The sequence below is a fragment of the Sus scrofa genome, chromosome 6, assembly GCF_000003025.6.
Source record: "Sus scrofa isolate TJ Tabasco breed Duroc chromosome 6, Sscrofa11.1, whole genome shotgun sequence".
In the NCBI taxonomy this organism is placed as follows: Eukaryota; Metazoa; Chordata; class Mammalia; order Artiodactyla; family Suidae; genus Sus; species Sus scrofa.
This window is the reverse complement of record NC_010448.4, coordinates 103141516-103168462: the sequence shown is the minus strand read 5'-3', so window position 1 is coordinate 103168462 and position 26947 is coordinate 103141516. Positions and strand designations below refer to the sequence as shown.

At 40.5% G+C, this 26947-nt stretch overlaps 1 protein-coding gene across 15 annotated transcripts in view; it reads right to left on the bottom strand.

Moving 5' to 3' along the window:
* Positions 1-26947, bottom strand: part of DLGAP1 (DLG associated protein 1) — an 866754-nt gene that overhangs the window by 31379 nt on the left and 808428 nt on the right. For 12 of the 15 annotated variants that reach the window (XM_021097724.1, XM_021097721.1, XM_021097720.1 and 9 more), the window contains 2 exons: positions 25919-26277; positions 16359-16450 (listed from right to left, as the gene is read on the bottom strand). In XM_021097724.1, the coding sequence (XP_020953383.1) occupies positions 16359-16450; positions 25919-26277 (451 nt within the window). The remainder of the gene's footprint in view (positions 1-16358; positions 16451-25918; positions 26278-26947) is intronic. The other 3 variants (XM_021097725.1, XM_021097726.1, XM_021097731.1) reach the window with 1 other exon arrangement.

The following is a 26947-nucleotide window of genomic DNA, read 5'->3' as shown; positions in this document are numbered from 1 at the left end:
CCCATTCCTCTTTCCCTCCAGCCTCTGGCAACCATGAATCCACTTTATGTCTCTGTGAATTTGACTACTTTAGGGCCTTCATGCAAGTTGATCTCATAGTATTTGTCTGTTCGTGACTGGCTTATTTTGCTTAGCATGATGTCTAAGGTTCATCCACATTGCAGCATGTGTCAGAATTTCCTTCCTCTTTAAGGCTGGACAATATCCTATTGTATGTATATACCACATTGTGCTTTTTTTTTTCCATGTATCAATAGATACTTGGGTTGGTCTGCCTTTTGCTACTGTGAATAATCTTGCTGTGAACATGGGTGTACAAAGATCTCTTTGAGACCCTGCTTTCAATGCTTCTGGGTACACACCCAGAAGTAGAATTGTTGGATTATATAGTAATTTTGTTTTTAATTATTTGAGGAACTGCCATACTGTTTTCCCTAGCAGCTGTACCATTTTTGTATTCCTACCAACAATGTACAAGCTTTCCAGTTTCTCCACATCCTTGCCAACACCGATTTTCAGACTTTTTCCACGTGAGCTATTCTAATGGGTGTGAGGAGGTATATTTTCTTGACTGGCTAATGATTATGCCATGCTAGCATGGTTTATTTGCCAGCAGATTTTCAATTAATGTTTCATATTCAATAGTGCCAGCCTTAAAGGAGAATGCACTAAATAAGGTCCATACAACATTTAATAAACCACAGTTGCATGATTTTTCTTAACTCTCCTGGAACACACTATTAAAGCCAATTAATACTGATCCTCCAGTCCATCAAAAATAAAGATTGGATAGAACAATGTAAGTAAACAGGCATTTGTAAGACTGTAGAAAGCCTGGAAGTTTTCTACAAAAAGGACAGGATAAAGTTGTTTCAGTCAGTCCATTATTTCCCCTAGTGAATAAATGTCAAGAAAAAAAAAAAATAGTTGGACTATTGATCTGTAGTCATTATTAGGATGATCAAAATAATCCAAAATGTTGTGATTCTCACCATTCATTTTATGAAGATAGGCCAGCCAAACAAAAGGCTGGCCTGTCTTGCTGTTTGCTGTGGTCAGGAAGTTACCTCTGTTGACGGTATTATGCATGGTCATGTGTAAGTTCTTAACTCTCAGTTGGGCCATAGGAAAAATCACAGAGTGGAAAGGTCCCAAGGAATGTTACAGACCGCTTGTCCTAGCCGTGCAAGCAAGAGCAGTTCTGCTACCGTGATTCTTCCAATAGCCACTGGCTTCTTGGCTGTGAGAGGCCATTTCTGCCTTCTTGTTCATCCGCCAAGATGTGAAATGACATCTGAAGCTGAGCTCCCGCTCCAGCTGCACATGCGTGATTTGGATGACTTTCCTTGCAGCAGTTGACATTCTGGCTGTTCCACTAACACACAGTCCCAACTATGAACACACCCGGCTCCACTCTCCCAGATCAGGGGTTGCCAGAGGCATTACATTTCCAAACTTAAAGAAGGACCAGTGCCTCATTGTTTCCCTTCCGAGCAAACTTGCCAGAGACAGAGTCTGTTCCACATACAAAACACAATGACCTACTTCCCCCGTGTCTCTGTTTTTATCTACACAAAACCGTCCCACCAGCATTCCTGACTGAGGGCTCCTGGCTATGAATCTTGTAAAGTATCCACCTTCTTAAGAAAAATGACTTGGCAGTAGATTAGTAGAAGTTCGCAGTTTAGTCACCCAGAAAGAAAGAAAAGTGAAGTAAAATGAAAATGGTTTGGGATTAAAAGCGGTGCCTTTGAACTCAGGCAACCCTGTCCAGGCTGCACTGTTTCTCTCAATTAAGTTCCTTAAGCGAGCTTTCTTCCACCCAGAGCTTTCAAAGAATGTTCTGCTCTACAAAATGTTTTCTGTCTTTCATGTGCAGAGCTCCTTCTGGGTGAAGGGTGCAATCAAGTTGTTATTGTTGTTTTAAAGTTTTGATCGGGAACACAGAAGGAGACACTGGATTCACTTCTGTGTTTTTGACAAGAATAGATTGCTTGCTGGTGGATGGTACAAACCTAAAAGCTGAACCCAGGGGCTTGCTGTTTCCAAACCCACAGACTCCACTCTTGAAGCTTCTCTGGTCCTCTGTGCCCTAAAGCCAAAACATGTAATCATTACAACCTCTGAAAAGGACCGGCCAGCATTCTGGCCAAAGGAGCAGAAAACCATGAAACCAAAGACTGGACCAACCAGTATGACACACAATACCTCGTCTGTGCTGAAGTCAAGAGGAAAGTCACTTGGGAGCATTCACCTGTGCTGTTCTTTGTGCTCTTTCTATGGAACAAGTTTGTATATCTGATGAGTGGATTTTTTTCCCCCCACCCTCCACCCCCCACCCCCCACTTTTCTGTACAGCAGGTTGAAAATCAACAGATGGTAGATCACGGAGACCCATTTCGTCCCTCCTGTTTGGTGGGGCTGTATTTGAACAAAATAAGTCCTGAACCAAAGCTGGTCACAGCCTGCATCTTTAGAACGCATAGGCTTTGTTCCTGCAAGTTCGACGATCTGAGACTCAAGTCATAAACATCTTACAGACGCTCAGTCCGTCACCCCATTACAGAATCCATTGGTTCTCAAAAACTCTCCATGTTCACGATCCTTTTGCCCGAAGCGCTCTTTTAGGAAAGGAAAATAAAATAGGTATGCAACATAAAGACCCTACTCCAAATAATTGTAATGCATTTGCCCAATAAAAGAAAGGGAGGAAATGGAAAGTAATGAGAGTGGGCTTGGTATCACCTGATAGCCTCAGCAAGGGCCCAGCACCTAGCCATTCTCCTCTGAGTACCAGCTGGGCTGGTGCTATATCCTTTATGGGCTGTCACTGTAGGAACCTTGGATTGGGAGCCTCAACAAAACATCCTTGAACTGACTGCACCCCAGAAGGACCTGCTTTCCCTCAGCAACCAGAGCCCTAGGTCACTCCTTTGCTCCTGACCCCAGGTAATGAACAAAAGCCAGAAAAGTCTCACATAGAATTCTCTTTTATTGAGTCTTGCTTAGGGGTCAAGAGGAGGCTATAGGCTTTTGAATCATATGGTCCCTTTGCTTTTTGCAAACTAAATTGTCTTGGAAAGCATGTGAAAAAAATAAAGAGGGGGGAGGGAGGGAAGCCAGGAAGACAAAAGGAAGAAAGGAAAAAAGGAGGGAGGAGGGGGGTGGGTGAGAGAGAGGGAGGGAAGGACTGGGTGGGGGGGGTGTATGAGGCATATCAGGAATTGTGCCAACTTTCAGGGCTTTTGAAATTTGAAATGCATGAATGCCACACCTTTAAAACTCAGGTGTATTGGAAGGAACTATTTGGCAAGGTCACGGTATTGTTAACTGGCAAAGAAAAGCGATTGTTTGCCAAATATAATATCGAGGGTGGGTACTAGGCTATGTAGTACTCCAAGCTGTGAGGAGTGGAGATCGATCCAAAGCTTCTGGTTGGCAAAGGACGGCTGTTTCTGACTTCCAGAGGTCTTGCCAAGCCTGTGGTCCCTGAACTGGCTGTGAGAAGATGCTGTCTCGATTTTGGCTTTTTGTTCTTAACATCCTGCCTGTTTGAAAAGGCACAATTCACTACAAGCCCAGATGTTTGCATATTTAAGTCACTTAGGATCAAAAGAGATCTTTTGTAGCAGTTGACATGGTGCAAAAGGAGAAAACAATGCCCTCTTTCCTCGTGCTTGTTCCACCTAGGTAGGAGGCCATGAGCCTCAATGTGTGAAGCAAGGGAGACCTTAAAAACGCAGAATTTTATGGAAATAGAAGTAAGTGTGGTGAGGAAACAAAAGTTGGCATTTGAAATGGGGAGCCGCTCCCAATAATAGATGCTGCTACTTTCCTTCCACACCCGTGACTCTGTCTGTGCATCACAGACCTGCTGAAATGGCAGGTGTCACTCACAGACACTTTTTGAGGCCAGCTTCCCCCCGCCCCCTTAGCATTAAGTGTCCTGGAGGTGTGTGTCTTATTTTGTAATGTCTTCTCGAAGGTATGTTTCCACCAGCTGGAGATAAGAAAGACCAGAGGCCATCACCAAAATATGCCCCCTCTGCCCCCATTCCTACCCTATAAATGAAACAAGATGAAAAGATCTTGGCTTTCCCTTTGCACACCTCCAGGCATGCAATCCCTTTCTGGACATTCGTGTTAATCAAACGTCAGAGATTGAACAAAGGAATGGCAGGGGTGGGGGTTGGGGGGGTTGATGAGGGAGGAAAAGGCCACAGAGTGACTGACTACCCATTTATTCTGGGATAAGTTTCCTCCTCTAAGTCCCTGGACCCTGAAGGTAAACAGTCCTTGTCCTAACAATGACTCTCAGTTGGACGATCTCCAGATAAAGAATCCAGCCCGTCAAGCAGCAGTTTACAAAGACATAGATGGATCTGTTAACTACATATACGCTGGGAAAATAACATTGAGTTTTCTTTGTTTTATGATTTTTTTTGCATTGCAGTGTTTTGTCAATTTTCTCCTGCACAGCATGGTGACCCAATTACACATTCAAGTATACATTCTTTTTTCTCACATTATCATGCTCCATCATAAGTGACTAGATATAGTTCCCAGTGCTGCACAGCAGGATCTCATTGCTTATCCATTCCAAAGGCAATAGTTTGCACCTATTAACCCCAAACTCCCAGTCTGTCCCACTCCCTCCCCAACATCCAGTCTTCTTGCCAGAAAATTGCGGTGAGACCAGCAGCATCTCCCTATACAATGACTAAAAACTCGAGGAGTCTCTGGCGTGAAAGGCATAGTAAAAGCCTCCTGAGAAGTTGGAAAGAGGGTCCTTCACTAGGGCCTTCAGTGCAGGGGATCTGCCTAGGCTTTCATCTTGCAAAAATCCCTGTGGTGTTGGTTTCTTCTGGTCTTTGGGCTCAGACTGGCCAGTCCCCCAGCACAGACCCTTCCATATGCCTGTGCCTGCGTAGAGGGAATGTGTCTGGCTGCCAGGATTCTGGGAGCTGAGTGAGCAGAGAACGCCTAGGGCAGGTGCGTCAACATTCCATTGGTAAATTTTCATGCATCTTCCTGTTTTCAATACATCAACCCTGCTCTCAACTGTGCTGCTGCCCTCCAGACAGGGGTCCCCTTGTTTTAGGCTCTGAAGGGACGCGTCCAGCCTCCCGCTGCACCTTCACCCCTATGTTCAGAGCATCCAGCGCTGTCAATCCCCATGCCTTTGTGGGTTCTGCAATGTAAGTTGAATTACGTCTTAGATGTCTGCCTCACTAGCTTTGGATTCAGCTTTTCTCTGGTTGCCTAACTCAGTTACCACTTTCCTCTCTACCTTCTAGCTTCCACAGTTTCACCTCGGTGTCTTCCCCCATCTTGTTCTCTTCATCTTTGACAGTGTATGCCAGAACAAACACAAAATCCTTTTACTGTCATTTAGCTTCAGAAGGTCTCAAAGGCAGATGTGTGTATTTTTTTTTCACCACCTTTAATCAAGAGTCAGTCTAGAAATAATGTAGATATTCATCAGGGAGAAAAAGGGGAAGCCAATTATGGTCCAGCCATATTCCTGAATATCGTGTAACTATAAAAGCCATTTGTCATGAATATTTAATAATGAGAAAGCTTCTTGTAACATTGGTTAGTTTTTTAAATATTGGATTTCAAAACTTTCAAAATGTTTTTCCATAAAGCATGAGTAAAAATGTACCCCTTTGTTAGTTCATGCTTAAGGGATGGGATTATGGGAAATTTTATTTCTGTATTTTATAAATCTCATAATATATAAGTACTACCTTACTTTTCTTATTAGATTATTTAATAATACACAATTATTATAGAAAAGATAGATAATATCTATCTTAATATCTACTTTCTATCTAGCCACACAGAGTCACAGTTTTTTTTAATTGCTCCGAAGTCCATCAGGGAGTTATAAGCTGTTAACTTGCTACTGTATATTTTCCTCCAAGTAAATATGCATGCTCTTTTTGTAATGAAAATAATAATATTCTTCCTTTCTGTGTCCACTGTGAGTCTTGGAGTCACCAGTGGGCTCCTTCCTGTAAGAAAGTCTAGTTTGAACTACCGTTGAAATACAACTGTTGGGGGGTTGGGGGATGTGCTTGGGTTGTGGGATGGAAATCCTGTGAAATTGGATTGTGATGATCATTATACAACTACAGGTGTGATAAATTCATTGAGTAATAATTAAAAAAAAAGAAAAGAAAAGAAAAAGAAAAGAATTGTTACTTGGAAGGAAAGAGGAGATTCCTGGGAGCCTTTTAGCTTTCTCACCTTGGTCAATAGAAAGGATTGGTTTACTAGATTTGCTAATTATCAGCTTGAAAGACAAGAAGACCTCATGCAAATTCCTGGGGAGCGGTCAAAAGGATGGCAGAGAATGGGGGCAGGATGCTTTGGAGGCCCTGGGCTAGAGCAGCGGCTGAGACAGTGTTCCTGGGGGAGGTGTTGGCAGGATTTGCCAGCTTGGTTTAGGAGGAGACTTGCAGAGCAGCAAAAATATGCCAAGTGGATCCGATCAAATAATCCCACTGGCTAAAACAGGAATTGGGAACAGATGCCTAGTGTTTGATGGAGAGGAGGAAGATCTTCATTGGCTTAAGAAAGCAGTCTTGCTTCAAAACCATATGCATTTGTTGACCCTGGCTTGGTGCTGCCACAGCATTTAAACTAGTGACCTTCTACCAGCATCCCTCTGCATGGTCCATACCACGAGGCAGTTCTGGAGAATGGACGTGGCACACCTGCTACCAGTGGCATTCTCAAGATGTGATCGCTGTGCTGCCTGCAAATCTACCGGGAAGATTTGTAATCCTCCCTTTGGATTCCTTTTCCTGAAGTAGATAGGTTATCCAGTGCATTGCATTTTTTACTAATGAGTTATTAGCTTTTTCTTTTGTCTTGATGGGGAACCCTGCAGAGCACCCTGAATTTACAAGTCTTATCTCTTCATAGACAGTCAACCAGATGGATTTTGTTATATTAGATTTGGTTTCAAAAGGTGATAATGAGTCTCTGGGCCTCTTACAAGTCTTCCTCTTTTTTGCACTCTTTCTTTCTCTGGCTCTATTTTCTTTCTCTACTTTTTGTTAGGTTAGTGTAATTTAGTGTCTGTTTATTTAGGGAAGGAAGAGATAGATTGTAGCAGCCTTTCAATGTGAAAACAATCGTCTCCTCTCTATCACTAGATAATTGAAGAAAAAAAAAAATCCCCCAGTTGTCCTTAGGAAATCTCATCTGCCCAATTTTGTGTTGTAAGATCCTATCTGTATGAATTACTACCAGCAAAATTATAAAATGAATTATAGTTAGAGACAGAAGAAACACAGAATCCCTGCCTGTTGACAGTGGATTTCTTTTAGAAAGGTTGAAAACAATCATTAACATCAATTTTAAATGCTGATTTACTTTTCAGCAGTTAACTACCTTTGAGGACAGGTATGTTTTGGAAGGTTAAGCACCAAAATTGGGGCTGCCAGCCCCTTGGGGGGATGAATTTAACATAAGTCACTCAGCTTATTGAGGAACTGAGCATCCTACAAACTTCAATAATTTATTAAATATTCAACTTTTTAATAACATGATAAAAGTAGCTCATTTGAAGTTTGGGGTTGCTATTAGGTATGTCCAAATCATGTAACATTTAACATTCCTGTAGATGGACAAGTGTCAGGGTGTGAACTGGATAACACAGAATTATTGACTGCAGGGGAAAGGTTGGAAATAAATTTTAAAAACTGAAGATGATTTTCTCTTATTTTTAAAGAAAAGGCGGTATCATTGCTTTCTTTAGACTTCGAGTTTCAGAGAGATTCTATTTAAGTACCTAAGAGAATAGGAAACACATATAATGTTCCCTATGTGTCAAGTATTTTTCTAAAAGTTTTATATATATTGAACAACACACCTCAAGACAATACTGACATTTACACTATTATGTTCCCTTCTCTCTCTCTCTCTTTCTAAATTGATACACTTTAGGGAAGTGTTACATTCACAGCAAAATGGAACAGAAAATACTTCTTGTGTACTTCTCCTGTCCACCATCAGGATCTTCCACCAGAGTGATACATTTGTTCCTACTGATGAATCTACACTGACACATCATTACCATCTAAAGTTCACAGGGCACATTAAAATTCACTCTTGGTGAGGTACATCCTATAGGTTTAGATAGATGTATGATGACACGGATTCACCACTATGGTATCATACAGAAGAGTCTTAATGCCCTAAAACTCATCTGTGTTCTGCTTATTTACCCTCCTTCCCCCTAAACACTTTTTTACTGTCTCTATAGTTTTGCCTTTTCCAGGATGTTGTATAGTTGGAATCATACAGTATGTAGCCTTTATAGATTGGCTGCTTTTCCTTGGTAACATGCATTTAAGTTTCCTCCACGTCTTTCTGTGGCTTGATAGCTTATTTCTTTTTTAACACTGAATAAAATTCTGTAATTTGGATGTAAGAGTTTATTTATCCATTCGCCTCCTGAAGGACATCTTGGTTGCTTCCAAGTTTGTGGATTAGGAACAAACATCTGTGTGCATGTTTTTGTGTGGTCTTAATTTTTTAACTCCTTTGGGTCAGCACCAAGAAGCACAACTGCTAGATCTTATGACAGGAGAGTGGTTTTGTAAGAAACTGCCAAACTCTCTTTGAAAGCAGCTGCACTACTTTGCATTCCCATCAGAGATAAACAAGAGTTAATGTTGCTGCGCATCCCCATCAGCATTTGGGATTGTCAATGTTTCTGATTTTTGCCTTTTTTCTATATGAGTAGTGGTATCTCATTGTTTTAATTTGCAGTTTCCAAATGACATACGATGTTGAGCATCTTTTTGTATATTTTCTTATGACGTTTGTACATCTTCTTTGGTGAGGTACCTGTTAAAGTCTTTTATTCATTTTTATCTCTCTCTCTTTTTATTTTTTTGGCCCACACCTGCGGCATATGGAGGTTCCCAGGCTAGAGGTCTAATTGGAGCTGTAGCCTCCAGCCTACGCCAGGACCACAGCAACGTGAGATCCAAGCCGCGTCTGCAACCTACACCACAGCTCACAGCAACGCCAGATCCTTAACCCACTGAGCAAGGACAGGGATTGAACCTGCATCCTCATGGATGCCAGTCAGGTTTGTTAACCGCTGAGCCACGATGGGAACTCCCTTTATTCATTTTTTTAATCAGGTTGTGCATTTTGTTGTTGTTGAGTTTTAAGAGTTCTGTGTATATTTTGGACAACTGTTCTTTATCAGATATGTCTTTTGCAAATATTTTCTTCTAGTATGTGACTTGTCTTCTCAGTCTTGTGACATTGTCTTTCACAGAAGTTTTAAATTTTAATGAAGTCTATCTTATCAATGATTTTCTTCATAGGTCATGGCTTGGGTATTATATCCAAAAAGCCATCCTCATACCCAAGGTTATCTAGATTTTTCTCATTTGTTACCTTCTAGGAGTTTTTTTTTTTTTTTTTTAATTTATTTTTTTCCCACTGTACAGCAAGGGGATCAAGTTATCCTTACATGTATACATTTTTTTTTTCCCCACACCCTTTGTTCTGTTGCAGTATGGGCATCTAGACATAGTTCTCAATGCTACTCAGCAGGATCTCCTTGTAAATCTATTCTAAGTTGTGTCTGATAACCCCAAGCTCCTGATCCCTCCCACTCCCTCCCTCTCCCATCAGGCAGCCACAAGTCTATTTTCCAAGTCCATGATTTTCTTTTCTGTGGAGATGTTCATTTGTGCTGTATATTAGATTCCAGTTATAAGTGATATCATATGGTATTTGTCTTTGTCTTTCTGACTCATTTCACTCAGTATGAGATTCTCTAGTTCCATCCATGTTGCTGCAAATGGCGTTATGTCATTCTTCTTTATGGCTGAGTAGTATTCCATTGTGTATATATACCACATCTTCCGAATCCAATCATCTGTTGATGGACATTTGGGTTGTTTCCATGTCCTGGCTATTGTGAATAGTGTTGCAATGAACATGCGGGTGCATGTGTCTCTTTTAAGTAGAGTTTTGTCCGGATATATGCCCAAGAGTGCCTTCTAGGAGTTTTATAGTTCTCTGTTTTACATTTAGGGCTGTGATCAATTTTGAGTTAACTTTCGTGAAAGGTATAAGTTCTGTGTAGATGATTTTTTTTTTTTTTTTTTTGCATGAGGATGTCCAGTTGTTCTAGCACCATTTGCTGAAAAGATTATTTTTTCTCCATTGCATTGATTTGGTTTCTTTAATAGATATAGGCCTATTTAGATTGTCTATTTCTTCCTGTGTGGGATTTGGCAGATTGCATATTTTAAGGAATTGGTCCATTTTATCTCAGTTATCATTTGTGGGCACAGAGTTGTTCATAATATTCCTTTATTATCCTTATAATGTCCATGGGGTTTGTGTGATGTCCCCCTTAATTTCTGATGTTAGTAATTTGTGTCTGCTTTCTTTTTTTCCCCTCAGCATGACTATAGGCTTGTCAGTTTTATTGAACTTTTTAAAGATTCAGCTTTTGGTTTTGTGGATTTTCTATACTGATTTTCTGTATTCAATTTCATTCATTTTTGCTTTAATTTTTATTCTTTTCTTTTGCTTAATTTGGACTTAGTTGCTCTTCTTTTTCTAGTTTGGTGGGAAAACTATGCTTAGGGAAAACTATGCATAGGTGGTTGACTTTATTTACTTATTTATTTTGTCTTTTTGCTATTTCTTTGGGCCACTCTCGCGGCATATGGAGGTTCCCAGGCTAGGGGTTGAATCGGAGCTGTAGCCACTGGCCTACGCTAGAGCCACAGCAACGCGGGATCTGAGCCGCATTTGCAACCTACACCACAGCTCATGGCAACGCCGGATCCTTAACCCACTGAGCAAGGACAGGGATGGAACCCGCAACCTCATGGTTCCTAGTCGGATTCGTTAACCACTGCGCCACGACGGAAACTCCGGTGGTTGACTTTAGATTTTTCTTCATATCTAATATGTGCATTCAGTGCTATAAATTTCCCTCTAAGTGCTATTTTTGCTGCATCCTATAAGCTTTGATAAGTGGTATTTTTATTTTCATTCAGTTAAAAATATTTAAAATTTTCTATTGAGCCATATATCACTTGGAAATATGTTGTTTAATCTCCAGATATTTTGGGAATTTCCAGCATCTTTCTGTTATTATTTTCTAGGTGAAGTCCATCTAGCTGAATTCCATCTGTTAACCCCAAGCTCCTGATCCCTCCCACTCCTCCCCCCCATCCTCCCACAGCCACAAGTCTATTCTTTAACATTTATCAAGGTATGTTTTCTTGCCCAGAATGTGGTCCATCTTGGTGAATGTTCCATGTGAATTTAATTTTATCAGTTTTTTCCTCATGTGTTTTGATGCTCTTTTTAGGCATATAAAAATTAAAGACAGTTATGTCTTTTTGGAGAACTGACCCCACTATCATTATCTAATATCCTTCTTTATCTCTGATAATTTTCCTTACTCCAAAGTCTGCTCTCTGAAATTAATATAGCTACTCCTGCTTTCTTCTGATTAATGTTAATATGGTATGTCTTTCTCTATCCCCTTACTTTTAATCTGCATATGTCTTTTTTTTTTTTTTTTTTTTTTGTCTTTTGTCTTTTGTTGTTGTTGTTGTTGCTATTTCTTGGGCCGCTCCCGCGGCATATGGAGGTTCCCAGGCTAGGGGTCGAATCGGAGCTGTAGCCACCGGCCTACGCCAGAACCACAGCAACGCAGGATCCGAGCCGCGTCTGCGACCTACACCACAGCTCACGGCAACGCCGGATCGTTAACCCACTGAGCGAGGCCAGGGATCGAACCCGCAACCTCATGGTTCCTAGTCGGATTCGTTAACCACTGCGCCGCGACGGGAACTCCTGCATATGTCTTAATGTTTAATGTGGGTTTCTTATAGAGAACATAAAGTTAGGTATTATGTTTTATTTACCCTGACAACTTCTGTCTTCTTATTGGTGTATTTAGATCATTGGTATTTAAGGTGATTATTGATATAGTTGGATTAATGTCTAGCATATATGTTACTGTTTTCTATTTGTTGCCCTAGTTCTTTGTTCTTATTTTTGTCTTTGACACATTCCCTTTTTTCCTTAGTGTATAAGTTTTTAGTGTATAAGTTATACTTAAAAAAATTTTTTTTAGTGGTTGCCCTAGAGATTGCACTCTATATTTTACAAATAATCCATGTTCATTTTCAAATAATACTATACCACTTCAGGAGTAGTGCAAGTACCTTATAATAATTCAATAACACTAATTCTTACCTCTCATCCCTTGTATTATTGCTGTTACTCAACTCACTTATACTCAAGTGTATAATAAATTCATATATATTGTTCCTGTAATTATTTTGAACAAACTGTTACCTATTAGATCCATTCAGAATAAGATAAATAAAAGTTTTTATTTTACCTTCACTTCTTCCTTCCCTGATGCTCTTCCTTTCCTCATGTAGATCTGAGTTTCTGACCTGCATCATTTTCCTTCTCTCTGAAGAATTTCTTTTAACATTTCTCACAAGTTGGAGCTACTGCCTACAAATTCCCTCGCTTTTTGTTTGCCTGAGAAGGATAATTTATCTTTCCTTTACCTTTGAAGGATAATTTCACAGTGTATAGGAATCTAGGTTGGTGGCTTTTTTCTCTCAGATATTAACTGTTTCACTCTCTTGTCTTTTTCCTTGCATGCTTTCTGAGGAAAAGCCACATGTCATCCTTGTTTTTGCCCCTCAATAGGAAAGGTGTCCTTTCCTTCTGAATTCTTTCAGGAGTTCTTTCCTTGGGTTTCTTTGAAAATGCCCAGGTGTACTGTATTGGGCCTTTGTCTTGCTTGGCCTTCAGTGACTTCCCTGGATCTGTGGTTTGGTGTCTGACATTAATCTGGGACAATTCTCCATCACTGTTGCTTCAAATGTTGCTGATTTTCCTCTTTCTCTTTTTGTTCTCGTGTTCTCATTATGCACATCTTCACCTTCTATAACTGTCCCACAGATTCTGGACATTCTGTTCTGATTTTTTCAGGTTTGCTTTCTTCCTCTTTGCTTTTGGAAGTTTCTATTGTTATATCCTCAAGCTAGGAGATCCTTGCCTCAGCCATGGCTAGTCTCCTAATGAGCCCATCAAAAAAATTCTTCATTTCTGGTACAGCATTTTTGATTCCTATATTTGTTATTTTTTTCTCTCTTTTTATTTTAATTTTTGGCTGTGCCAGTGGCATGTGGAAGTTCCTGGGCTAGGGATTGAATCTGCACCCCAGCAGTAACCAGAGCCAGAGCAGTAACCAGAGCCACAGCAGATCTTAATCTGCTGATCCACCAGGGAACTCCTGTTATTTTCTCTTAGAATTTCCATTTTCCTACTTATATTACCCATCTATTTTTGAATGCTATCCACTTTTTTCCATTAAAGCCCTTAGCACTTTAATCATCATTTAAAAAAATTCATGTCTGATACTTCTAACATTCTTTTTTGTTGTTGTTGTTGTTGTTGTTGTTGTCATATGCCTTTTTGGGGCTGCACCTGCCACACAAGGAGGTTCCCAGGCTAGGGGTCAAATCGGAGCTATAGCTGCCAATCTCCGCCACAGTCACTGCAGTGTGGGATCCGAGCTGCATCTGTGACCTACACAGCAACACTGGATACTTAACCCACTGAGTGAGGCCAGGGATCAAACCCGCATCCTCATGGATACTAGTTGGGTTCTTAACCTGTTGAGCCACAAGGGGAAGGGTTGGTTTGAAAATAGCAATTATTAAAGCCTGAAGCAAGTACAATGAACATTTCAGATTAAAATGGGGAAAAAAAAATCACTTCTACATCTGCTAGTTTTACAGATTAGATTTCAGTTCTTGTCCATCTTTGTGAGTATCACAGGTGGGAATTAGTGCTCTTTTGCACTTAACATTGTACCATGGGAATTTCTCCCTTCGTTTTCACAAATCGCATTTAATAGCTGTATAATATTCTTCCTTGGGGACATGCTGTCGCTTACAAAAGCATTCTCTTATTGCTTGATGTTTGATAGTAAACATTTTTCTTTTACAACGACAGATGATGTTCCACAATTGTTTTCCCTTCGCTGAGTGACTTCATTTGGGAGAGCCCTATGAATGGAATTACTGGGTCAGTGGCTCTGGGTAGATGATAACTGAGGTTAATTTTTGGTCATATTAGCTTCCAGAAGGGTTGTACCAACTTTCTGGGCTTCCAGCATTGTATAATCATATCAAACATAATAATATCAAAATATTACATATATACATATTTTGAAAACCTTTTTGATGCAAGTGCAGTATCAATATCAAGAGGCTATAAAATAGGACCCCTTCCATGAACTGATGCAAAACTTATTCTCTGATTTTTAAGTTTATGTTACATGGGGCCTTGCATATAGGAGACATTCCATAGATATTTATTGAATGGCTGGATGGATGACACCCAACTGCTTTCACACAGAAAGTGGCAAAGTTGAGATGATATCCTGATTTATAGCATAGAGTTCTTTCTCCTACTTTAACTACAGCTTTAATTCATTCAGCCAGCATTTACTACCTGTATGTGAAAAGTACATGAAAAGCACAGTCCGAAAGCTGGGAGTACCCCTATCAATGAAACATAGTTCTATCCACCCTGGTCCTCACAGTTTGATTGGGAAACTTACACACCTCGCTGGACCAAATCCTCATTTATCAAATGAGTGCACTGACCTCGGAAGTCCTTTCCAGCCTCTGGATTCTGTGATCTCAAACTCTCAAACTCTAAACTCCCCACTTCTAGATACTAAGACTCGAAAGTAAGGTTATGTTAAAGAGTCATCCAAAGAAACTGGTGATTCCAGACAACGACAGGGAATCTTCTCTTCCTCCTACTCCTCATGCTTCATTCATTCATCATTCATTAAGCACAGAGTAAACATGAGACATTATTAAGTTCTAGAAATAAAAATAGGAGTGAGTCCTTTTCTCTTTAAAAGTCTTGAGTCTACAAAGACATGGAGAACAGACTTGTGGTTGCCAAGAGGAAGGGGGGAGGGAGTGGGATAGATGGGGAGTTTGGGGTTAGTAGGGGCAAACTCTACATTTAGAAAGGATAAGCAATGAGGTCCTGCTGCACAGCACAGGGAACTACATACAGTCTCTTGGGCTAGACCATGATGGAAGATAATATAAGAAAAAAAAATGTACATGCATATGTAGGTCACTTTGCTGTACAGCTGAAATTGGCACAACACTGTAAATAAACTATAATAAGAAATAAATTAAAAATTAAAAAAGGAGTTCCCGTCGTGGCACAGTGGTTAACAAATCCGACTAGGAACCATGAGGTTGCGGGTTCGATCCCTGCCCTTGCTCAGTGGGTTAATGATCCGGTGTTGCCGTGAGCTGCGGTGTAGGTCGCAGATGCGGCTTGGATCCCGCGTTGCTGTGACTCTAGTGTAGGCTGGAGGCTCAGCTCCGATTTGACCCCTAGCCTGGGAACCTCCATATGCCACGAGAGTGGCCCAAGAAATAGCAAAAAAACAAAACAACAAAACAACAACAACAAAATAAAAAAAAAATCTTTAGCCTAAAAATAGAAGGTTTTTTTTAAAGAGGAATAGTTTGGCAATACAACAGTGTTTGTGTGTGTGTGAATGTGACTTATTGTACTGTCAGGGAGGGGAAATTTCCCCCTTTACTCCTCTCCACTTCTTGTAGCCGGACTAAAAACAAAATTGACACAAACCAGATTAAGGGGAGAAAAAGAAACAATTTTAATTTGTGTGGGCAGAGGCCTCCTGGAAATGGGACCTAAAAAGTGGCGGAAGCAGGTAGCTTTTCTACTTTTTAACCAAGAAGCTATAAATTTGAGAGGAATTGACAGGACAAAGAACCGTAGGTTTGGGTGTTACAATTAGTAAGGAATTTAAGCAGGGTTTGGCCTTGGGGAGTAAACTAGTAAAGAAGTAACAAGTATACAGACTTTCTCAGCCCTGCATTCCCCAGTACAAGGAGGGCACCTTTCATATGGGAGATTTATTTCCTATTTTCAGGGGGACAGAGAGGAGGGTAAAAGTGTCCCTTTTGCATTGACTATTTCTTAAGTAATTTTAAATCAAAATAATCAACATGACATTGAGGCATGTCTGGGGCTCCTCCGATACTACTCTACTATTCTAGCTGAAATTTAAATGGTGTGGTCTTCAGTATTAAACTAGAGGAAGGAGTCAGCTAATATTGATGCAAGCTTACCCTTGAAATGCTCGCAAACGCTTAATGAGAAATATCATTGAATGTTGAAGGTTTATCATGGGGAAAAAGACTTGTAGCTTACTTGCCAACCTCAAGACGCACGAGTAGGAATGCATGTGGACTCACCACTTCTCTTCTTCTACTTGTACTCCTACGGACTGGAACTTACTGGGTGCTTTATTTTCCCCTATTTTGTCAGGTTCTTCAGCATCATCCACCTGAAGAAATAATCAAAAGTGGAAGTGCTCTATTTTAGTCATCTGGCTTGAAAAAGTCACATTTTATTAGAAACATCGGTAGTATGACTGCAATGTTTTGTGACCTGTCCCCCTTTCGTTCAATATTTGTGTTTTTGATGAACGCCGTTACACTATTAGCATGCACTTTGACTCTGCTGTTCTAAGGAAAATGCAATTTTGTTCACTCCCAGGATCCCTAATGTCTATGATTCCTCCATAGCTTTGTGAGAATGTACTTACCTGTGAGCACTATATGAGAAGGGAGGACCCCGTGGGATGCTGTTTTTGCAAGTTTTGAATTTGCAGATAACAAGACACAAAAGAAGGAAGAAACTTCATTTCTTGTTATTAGGATCGTTGACATTGGGAAATTTAGGTATTAACCTTATTAAGATAAACTGTACAGTGTCTTCATTTTTTTGCCTCTTAAATTAAGGAATTGGCTTTGGATATGACTCCATAGTTTCTAAATAGCTATGTATATACTGTAGTTCATACAGAAACTGTGTCTCTATATAAGATAACTCATGTGACAAATCCCCCAAGAATCACTGTCAATCCTTTGATGCCTATTTGACCTTTTTTTTTTTTTTTTTTGAGAAAGGGGAATCTTCAATGATTTTTAATAAATGTATACAGTTGCAACCACTACCACAATCCAGTTTTAGAGCGTTTTACTTGACCATCTTTTAATGCATGTAGATTATGTATAAGAATGATTATTAATGCTACATATACACAGATGAGATTATATATTTCTTCTGTGGGCAATTTGCTGTATTCATTAACACTGCTATCTTTTGGGCATTTTATCACATTAGTAGATACAGCTCCAACTCAGTCCTTTTGTTGGCTGCATAAACACTGCTTTCAAGGGCTATGCAAGCAACGCGGGCATCACAGTAATTTTCTCTCTGTTGCTATTACGTTTAGTATTGTAATGAATATTTCATATGTATCTTTAGAACAATTTTGCAAGTGTCGTTTGGGAAAAATTCTTGGAAGTAGAAAGATTAGATGGAAGTACTGAGCTTGTTCATCTGTAAAGGATATTGATAAATTGCTCTTCAAAGCATTTCTCAGAGCATGGGAATATCCATTTTTCAAATCCTCACCAACATTAAATATTGGCAAACTTTAAAATTTGTGCTAATATCACAGGTTAAAAATATCTATTAGCCTCAGGAGTTCCCGTCGTGGTGCAGTGGAAACAAATCCGACAGTATCCATGAGGATGCAGGTTTGATCCCTGGCCCCGCTCAGTGGGTCAGCGATCTGGCGTTACCGTGAGCTATGGTGTGGGTCACAGATGTGGCTCGGATCCCGAGTTGCTGTGGCCGTGGTGTAGGCCGGCCGCTGTACCTTTGATTGGAGCCCTAGCCTGGAAATGTCCATATGCCACAGGTGCAGCCTTAAAAGAAAAAAAAAAAAATCTATCAGCCTCTTGTATTTTAGTCTGTAACTTGCCTATTTATATCCTTTGCTAGTTTTTTCTGTTTTCCCTATTGAGTTGTTTATTTTCTTACTTATGGCATCTCTTACCCTTACACCCTTTCCCGGTTATATATACTGTAAATATTTTCTCCCAGTTTATCATTTGTCTTTTAAATTTTGTCCTTCATAGTAGAGAATCTTAAATTACTTTGTAGGCAATCTAGATTTTATGGTTTGGAAAAGCCTTCTTTCCCCTGAGCATAGTTTTTAAAGTTCTATTGTATTTGCTTTTATGCTTTCTTTTTTTTTTTTTCTATTTAGTTCTTAAATAACATATCCTGAAATATTTGTGTAGAAGATATAGAAATCTATAACATTTTCTGTAAAATCATCTACCTGTAACATTTTGGGGAAGGTATATATTTTTTTGCAATTTGTTCTATGGTTATTAGCTTTCTTCTCCCTGATTTTATATTTCCTCTTGCATTAATATTGGTAATTTACATGTTTGTTTACTTTACCTTGGCTCTAAAATTTTCCTGCATAAAATTATCATAAGAATCTTTTAGGTGTTTTAAGAAGTTTTTCTCACTCCAAATATTTGATTTGTATTTTCCTTCTCAATAAATAGACTTATCTACTTATTAGGTCTTTTAAAGAACCAACTTTGTTTTAATTTATTTTAGTCTATTTCTACTGCTCTGTTTTTTTCCCTAATGAATTTATCTCCACTTTCATTATTAGTAATTTCTTCGTTTTAAAATGTTCTTTTTCTAGTTGAGTGAACTGACTATTGTGTTTATACCTCAATATTTCTTGCTTAATTATGAAAGAGCATAGGCTTATGAATTCTTCTGAGATCACAGCTATGGCCCCAGCCCATGGAGATGATTTCTAGCGATGTCATTGTCATTCATTTCCAAATAATGTCTGTTTCCTTTTTTTTTTTTTGGCTGTTGTCATTTTAGGTTGCTTGTGGCATATGGAGATTCCCAGGCTAGGGGTCTAATCAGAGCTACAGCTGCCTGCCTAGGCCACAGCCATGGGAATGACAGATCTGAGCCCCGTCTTGACCTATACCACAGCTCACGGCAACTCCAGATCCTTAACCCACTAAGCAAGGGCAGGGATTGGACCTGCAACCTCATGGTTCCTAATAGGATTTGTTTCTGCTGAGCCATGATGGGAACTCCTCCATTTCCTCTTTACTCCAAATGCCATTTAGAAGATCTAATATTTTTAAATGGTTAGATTTTGTTACCTGCTTAGTGTTGATTTCTAGTTTTAATGCATGATGATTGCAAACATGACAATAATATTCCTTCTTTTTGGAATCCTCTAAAATTATCTCTTTGGGATCATTAATTTTGTCATAATTTCTTCTAAAAAAATCTCTTCCCAAATATGCAGTCATTCTGATTACAAGGACATCAAAGAAAAGTTTATGAAGTCGAATACTGCTAAAGAAAAAGTGATTTATGGGAGTTCCCATGGTGGCTCAGTGGAAACAAACCCGACTAGGATCCATGAGAATGCAGGTTTAATCCCTGCTGTTTCTCAGTGCGTTAAGGATCCAGCATTGCTGGAGCTGTGGTGAAGGCTGCAAACACAGCTCAGATCCTGCATTGCTATGGCTGTGGCATAGGCCAACAGCTACAGCTCCGATTCACCTCCTAGCCTGGGAACCTCCCTATGCCAAGAGTACAGCCCAAAAAGACCAAAAATAAATAAATAAATAAATAAATAAATAAATAAAGTTATTTTTTACACCAGTTAAAGAATGGAAAGGCAGGCTTTGTTCAAGGGGACTATTGTGATAGGTATGGGCACAACCACAGCAGGGTTTTTCTGTAGAAGAGAGAGATGGGTTCGATTCCATATTTAACAAGGAAAAGTGGGAATTTATTTCCAAGGAGCAAGGTGTGTGTCAGGGGGTAAAAAGTACTCAGAGCAAACATTAAGGATTCAGGATTCAGGGGAGGATTCTGGCTAAACTCACCTAACATTTAGGTTAGGTCTGGGGACAGGCCAGGGTGACCTGACATCACCAGGAAGATGGAGAGAGATGAAGAGCCCATCAGATACAGAGGGTGATCAGGGCTCAGGATTCTGGGAAACTTATTTACCAGGATCCTCGCTAAAATGGGGCGATGCAAAGATGGACATATAAGCACAAAAGTCAAGGCCTGGTTAGGAAGAGAATTCAGGAGGACAGTAACTTGATTCAGGAGAGACTCTGTCTATACAATCGATTGATTTTCACAGTCCTTCTTTATGAGTGAGTTGATTATGAATCAGAGATAATGTGACCTTTTTATTTCTCAAAGCCCTCTTTCAAATCATAGTAACAATTCATTTGGATTGTACTGTTCTAAAAGAATTTACTCGGAGTTCCCGTCATGGCTCAGTGGTTAACGAATCCGACTAGGAACCATGGGGTTGCGGGTTCGATCCCTGGCCTTGCTCAGTAGGTTAAGGATCCAGCATTGACGTGAGCTGTGGTGTAGGTTGCAGACACGGCTCGGATCCTGCATTGCTGTGCCTCTGGCGTAGGTGTGGCAGCTACAGCTCTGATTAGACCCCTAGCCTGGGAACCTCCATATGCCGCAGGTGCGGCCCTAGAAAAGACCAAAAAAAAAAAAAAAAAAAAAAAAAAGAGTTTATTCAACTTGGCTGAGGCAAGTTTTGCCATTTGCAGCTGGACTTATCTCTTCAGACAGGGCATGAAATAGATGTCTATATGGTACTGGACCGGTATTAAAGGAAACAAGTGAATCTTAGGAGTACAGTCTCATACAACTTTATTTTTGATTCAAAGAATGAGAAAGAATAGCATTTCACATCATGTGAAAGATTAAGCTTAAAAAGCTCTTTTAGGTTGTTTTGCAACTTGAGTTAAATGAAATAGACCGACGTCACAAGCTAACATCTGGAGGTGGAGGAGTTATAGTCTAAAGCTAGTATGTGAAACTCATTTGTAGCTGAAATTACTCTTGAAAGACTAAGCGATGATGTAACCAGCTGCAGTCATGGGCCACCTCTGGGGAGAACAGGAGTTAGAGGTAGAAAGAAGGGGGAATTCATATTTTGTTCTGTATACTTTTATATCATCTGACCTTGACAAAAATACTGTACTATGTATTATTTATTTTGTCATTTTAAGAAAAAACAAACAAAAATTACCATTAATGTTACCCTTGACTTTTTAGAAGACGCACAGCTTTGCTCTAAATCCAAAGCCACAAGATCGAAATCCAATTCTCCCACCTGCCCAGGACTAGAATACCAGAAAAAAACATCAAAGTAGTTGACTTGCATTTTGGAGCCATCTTCTATAGAAATACATATTTTTAAAGTATTTTATTTAGCATCAGGCTTAGGGCCGTGAGGTGCCCCCCTAACAGAACACGGAAACCAAGACTACGTATTCACCACACTCACCCTGGGCTTTTGGACACACTCCTGCTCCCTCACAAAAATAGCACATTTATTCACCCACCGGACAAAGTGCCTTGTTCTGGTGAATTTCTTTTTGTCTAGAAGGTCCAAGCCCATCTTCTCTACCCAGCTGCTCTGTGGCACAGGGGCCCGGACACTGAGGACTCCATATCCCAGCTTCCCTTGCTGGCCAGCTTTCAGTTAGGTTCTAACAAAGGAAGGTTGGAGGAGAGGAGGGGCTTCCTTTCTGTTCCCACCCTGTGCTGGCAGCTGTGGCTCCAGGCTCCATCCCAACAGCCTGTGCGCCAGCTGCTCCCTTGAAAGTCTAGGCATCAGGTGGCCACGTTCTTCTTGTGGTCTGGAGCTGGTTATCTGGGCCTCCCCTCTGAGTCCCTACATTCTGGTTACCCTTGCTTTAGACTTCTGCTCCCTTCGTCCAAGGAGTGGTGACTGCTTACTGCACTCCCTGCATCACCCTCTCAGCCTTCCCATTCCTGTAGAACCAATTTTGTGTATTAAACCACCTCTGGGTGAATGGGATTCTAACTGATTCCATATGGCTATGCTCATGTAAATTAAAAATCCTTAGGATCTCAGCCAGAGTAGGATGCTGCAGCCTTACACTGTGGGGTACTCACAAAATTACCCAATGAAACTTTTTTCAAAAGACGCATTATAGATATTTCCTTTAAGAACCATGATGCTCAATGCACTGAGAAAGGAAGAAAGGAAGCAGGGGTCCGAGGATGAGAATGGAGGATGTACCCCATTTGAGGCTTGACCCACCTATCCAGACTTATTTGCATCAAAATGTTGTCTTTTTTTTTTTTCTTTCTCTGCCTTGTCCAGGGCACGCAGAAGTTCCCAGGCCAGGGATCAAACCCATGCCACAGCAGTGACAACTGCTGAGTCCTTAACTCCTAGGCCACCGGGAAACTCCCAATGTGTTGTCTTCTTAAGCTTTAGACATTGCCATGTAAATTTATTTCTGTGACTTTAATCTTCTTATTTAGATCCAAATATTGAACAATGTCCCCTCTCTTATATAGGCTAGGGTGATCTACCTAAACTTATGAAGAGGCATTCAAAAATTTTAAATATGTTGCAGGGTTAATTTTTTTTTTTTTTTAACAAGTAGCTGCACCTGCGGCATATGGAAGTTCCCAAGCCAGGGGTCGAGCCATGGCCACTGTAGAAGCAATGCCGAGTAGTTATGCTGCGAGCCACACGGGAAGTCCTGCAGGGTTAATTAAATCTCTGTCCTGGAAAAAAACTGAGAACTCTCATGGTAGATGATATAAATTTTGTGTTTTTGGTTGATCATAATTTTAAAGAAGGATAATATTAATATAATAACTAAACCTACTACTTATTGAGCCCTTAGTATGCCAGGTGCTATGTAGTGAACCTTACATACATTATCTCTGTTAGTCTTTATTATAATCTATAAAGTGCCCAATGAAATAGCAACTATTATTATTCTTATTTTCCAGAGGAGGGAACTATTAAGTAATTGACCTAAGTTCACCCAGATTGCAAAACCGATGATTATAATATTAACTATTCGATATGGATTAAATTTAAAATGTTGAGGGAGGTGTGGAAACTCTGACCCTAAAGAGGTAAAGTGTGAAAAGGAGGTTAAGGTCCTAATATCACTTATTTGGGGGACTATGATTTAAATTGGGTTACAGTGTAATGAAATTTGATGACTATTTTGTACCCTAAATTTTAATTGACATGTTATTCTCCAACAAAGAAGCAGGATAATGTGCTCACATTAGATGTCCAGGTACAGTCTGGGCTCTGTCAACATAAGTTGTGTGAACTTGTCTTTGCGCTCATTTCTGGGGTAGGGATAATGAGACCATCTATGCCATAGGGTGGCTGTAGGGGCTGAATGAAGCAACCATATAAAGTATGGTATGCTCTCATCTAATTTCTACTTTCTGTAGCTGTGAACAATGATTGGAGGGAGAGGAAGAACATTTCTTTTGCTCACTAAAATATCCAAATATTCAAGATGCAGGGTGGTCTCTGAAACAAAGACTTTCTCCCCACCATTATTTATGAATTTCAGAATAGTTCCATCATACCGGGTGAAAGTGATAATAATATAAATTGGATGTCATTTTTTTTTTTTTAAATGGCTGCAGTGGCATATGGGAGTTCCCAGGCTAGGGGTCACATCAGAGCTGCAGCTGCTGGCCTACGCCACAGCCACAGCAACGCCGGACCCTTGACCCACTGAGTGAGGCCAGAGATCGAACCTGCATCCTCATCTGTTGGGTTTGTTCTCGCTGAGCTACAATGGGAACTCCTATGACTGCTTTATTCTAAGAATTAATTTGGAAAGTAACCTATAAGACCAACCTTCAGACCAGGGAGGTGATTAAGATAGATATACAGCAGCTTGTCAATAAAATGAACAGCAAAACTGATAAAACAATTACCTTTATATTAAGTGAAAAAAGGCAAGATATAGGCTAATGTGAGGTATATGCCGGGTAAAAAAAGGGAAATAGAATAAATAAAATATCTATTGGCTTGAATACATGCAAATATCCCTTCGGGAAGTTGCAAATATTGGTTAAATTGATTTTCTCCAGAAAGGAGAACTAACTGGCTATTGAACAGCAAGTAGAGAGAGGCTGGTCACTGACCACCTTTTTATAATGTTGGAATTTTGAGCCATAGGAATATATCATCTATTAAAAAATAATGTAAAATAAAGAAAAAAAGTAAATGTTAAGGAAGTGAAAGAAAACCATCATTATTAGGTGCCAATAAAGTGCCAGTTAGGAAGATGGATTTTTTTTTTTTTTTTTTTTTTGCTTTTTAGGGCCATACCTGTGTCATATGGAGGTTTCCAAGCTGGGGGTCCAATAGGAGCTACAGCTGCTGGCCTACACCACAGCCACAGCAAGGCAGGATCAGAGCCATGTCTACGACCTACACCACAGCCCATGGCAACGCTGGATCCTTAACCCACTGAGCAAGGCCAGAGATCAAACCCGTGTCCTCATGGATCCCAGTCGGGCTCATTAACCACTGAGCCACAAAGGGATCTCCTGGATTTTTTTTTAATTGTGGTAAAATATACATAATATAAAATTCTCCGTTTTAACCCTTTTTAAGTGTACAGTTCCAGTGGCATTAACGACACTCACATTGTTGTGCCACCATCACCACTATCCACCCCCGGAATTTTTTCATCATCCTGAAACCCACACAGGAAGCTGGATTTTGTAAACTCAATCCTCAAAATAATCCTTTGTGGGCTAGATGAGAAAAACAGCCTCAGGAAGATTAAATAATTTGCCTAGGACAACACAGAGGACCAACCTCTGCTCTTCCCCATTCCTCAGAATCCTCTGGGCAGTGGGAGGGAATTAGTTTCTGGGAGAGGGGTAGGGGTGGGGAAGGTGGAGGCGGGGGTGAAGACCCAGCCTCCTGCGGTGTCATCTGGTCCCAAGCACCAGCGCTACAAGTTCTTTTCAGAAACTTAACAACTCGTGCCATGGTAACCTCTAGGTTATAAAAGAGCATTTGACTCACTGCTACCAAAGAAAGTTTAATTGCCCTTTAAAAGTGGACTCTGCAGAATGGACAGTGAACATACATCATCACTGTGAAAACGTCCCCCACGCTTAGCTCTTGGATGTGCCTTAGAGTTGGTTCAGTGTGGATAGATTTATTGGACACCATGTCAGGAAGTTATTATTCAAGGGCACCTGCAGCATGGCGCAGCCCAACAAAAACAGGGGGTGGGGGCGGTGGAGAAGAATGACTCTTCTTCATGGATGGAGGGAAATTTCTAACAGGTTATATGCCAAGCTGAGCCAATATAAAAACCAAGCAAGAATCAGTTTGATCTTATCATCTGGCAGCAGAAAACAGTGAACTGAACTGAGAAACCTGCTGCATTATCCACCTTTTTAATGACAGGCGTGATTAAATAGCCCTAGTTCTGCCGATCCTGGTGCACAGTCTTTCCTTATGGTGCTGCCATGTGAGTTATTGCTTTTCACACTCTCTGTCTCTTTGGTTTCAGTGGCCATCCTGCTCCCATCTGTGAGAAGTGGTTCACATTTTTGTTCTCATATGGTTACTCAAGAGTGTCGAACACATGGTAACACAACGCAATAACCCAGGTTATTCTTGGATGCCCACTCCGTTTATGAGACTCAAAATATGCACTTTTTGAGAATCAAAATTGAAGGCACCTTCTGTCTGATTGTGTTCATGTTTGTTTATCTTCCCCTTGTCTCACCATGGTCAATTTTCGAGAACAAAAATAAAAGCTGCTAATCAAGTATCTTTCAATTTAAAAAAACGATGGAATCTTTGGGGGGACAAAGATGCTGATAATGTCTATAGACAAAATACCTTCGTAATTTTTTTCAAAATCACATTTAACAGTGTAGGAGGGTCCAGAGGCAATAAACAGAGGATCTGGTCCTACAAGAGCCACACCACCCAAAATGGCAGGATAGTGAATTTGGGGGGAGAAAAAAGGTTACGTTTCTTCATTTTAGGTTCCCTATTTCAAAGGACAGAAGGGGAGGCTGTTACCTGTATCCCGATGGACAGGCATCGATTTTTCTTAAAGTGATCCTTCTTCCTGTCCTCTGCAGTGACTGCAGCGCTGGTGGTAGCAGCATTGTTGCCCATGTGTTGACTGGCAGGGCCGTGGATCTGGGCATTTGCAGCTTCGATGGCGGCTGTCAGAGCTTTCATACTGTCCAGGCTTTCTGTGGAGTTGCTCAGTCCAGACTGGCTGATAATATCCCCTCGCTGGCCCTGTCCGTCCATGTAGGCATCTTGGGCAGACTCTGTGCTACTCTGGGCTGTGATAGAAATGAAAGGTTTCGTGGTAGTTCTGGGTGGGACTGGAGGTGGTGTCTTCTTATATGTTGTAATGCAAGATGACACTGGAAGACAGCGAAAACAAAGACACTGATTTCTGCATGGGTTTTCATTTCCGATATTGTAACCGATACCCATTGGAAATTGGGGCCCATGAAACACACCAAGACATTGAACGTGAAAACAGGTCTGTTGATAGACTAAGTGAAATCCCCGCTTTTCGAGGATATGGGGCCCCCCAAAACATGACACCCCTCCCGCAAGACTGAAGGGGAAAGAGAATGAGAAAAGACCCATCTCTGAGATGGATGTTCCTGAAATGGAGATTAATATGAATTGACAGAAAACAGACATGGCTAGCCATCTGGAGTCATCTTCCCAGGGCCACAGTGCCCCCTGAGAAATAACATAGACCATGGCTATGGCCAGGGGAGTCTCTGCCATCTCAGGAAAATATTAACCACAGCTAATGTGGAACCAAGTAACTCAGTGGAGAAGATGGTGGTAGTTGACAAAGGATATCAAAAAAAGAAAGAAGGAAAAAGGAAAGCAAAGAGGTTGCAAGCCTGTGTGTTCTAATCCTAAGAACAGGACAAAATGCCTGGGAGGGTGGGGGTGGGGGAGGCTAAGCACAGAGTCAAAACTTCCTGCAACTCACTTATATCTATACTGTTTCTCCTTCCCTCCCTTTCTTTTTCCCTTCCTTTTTCTTTCTCTTCCTCCCTTCCTTCTTCC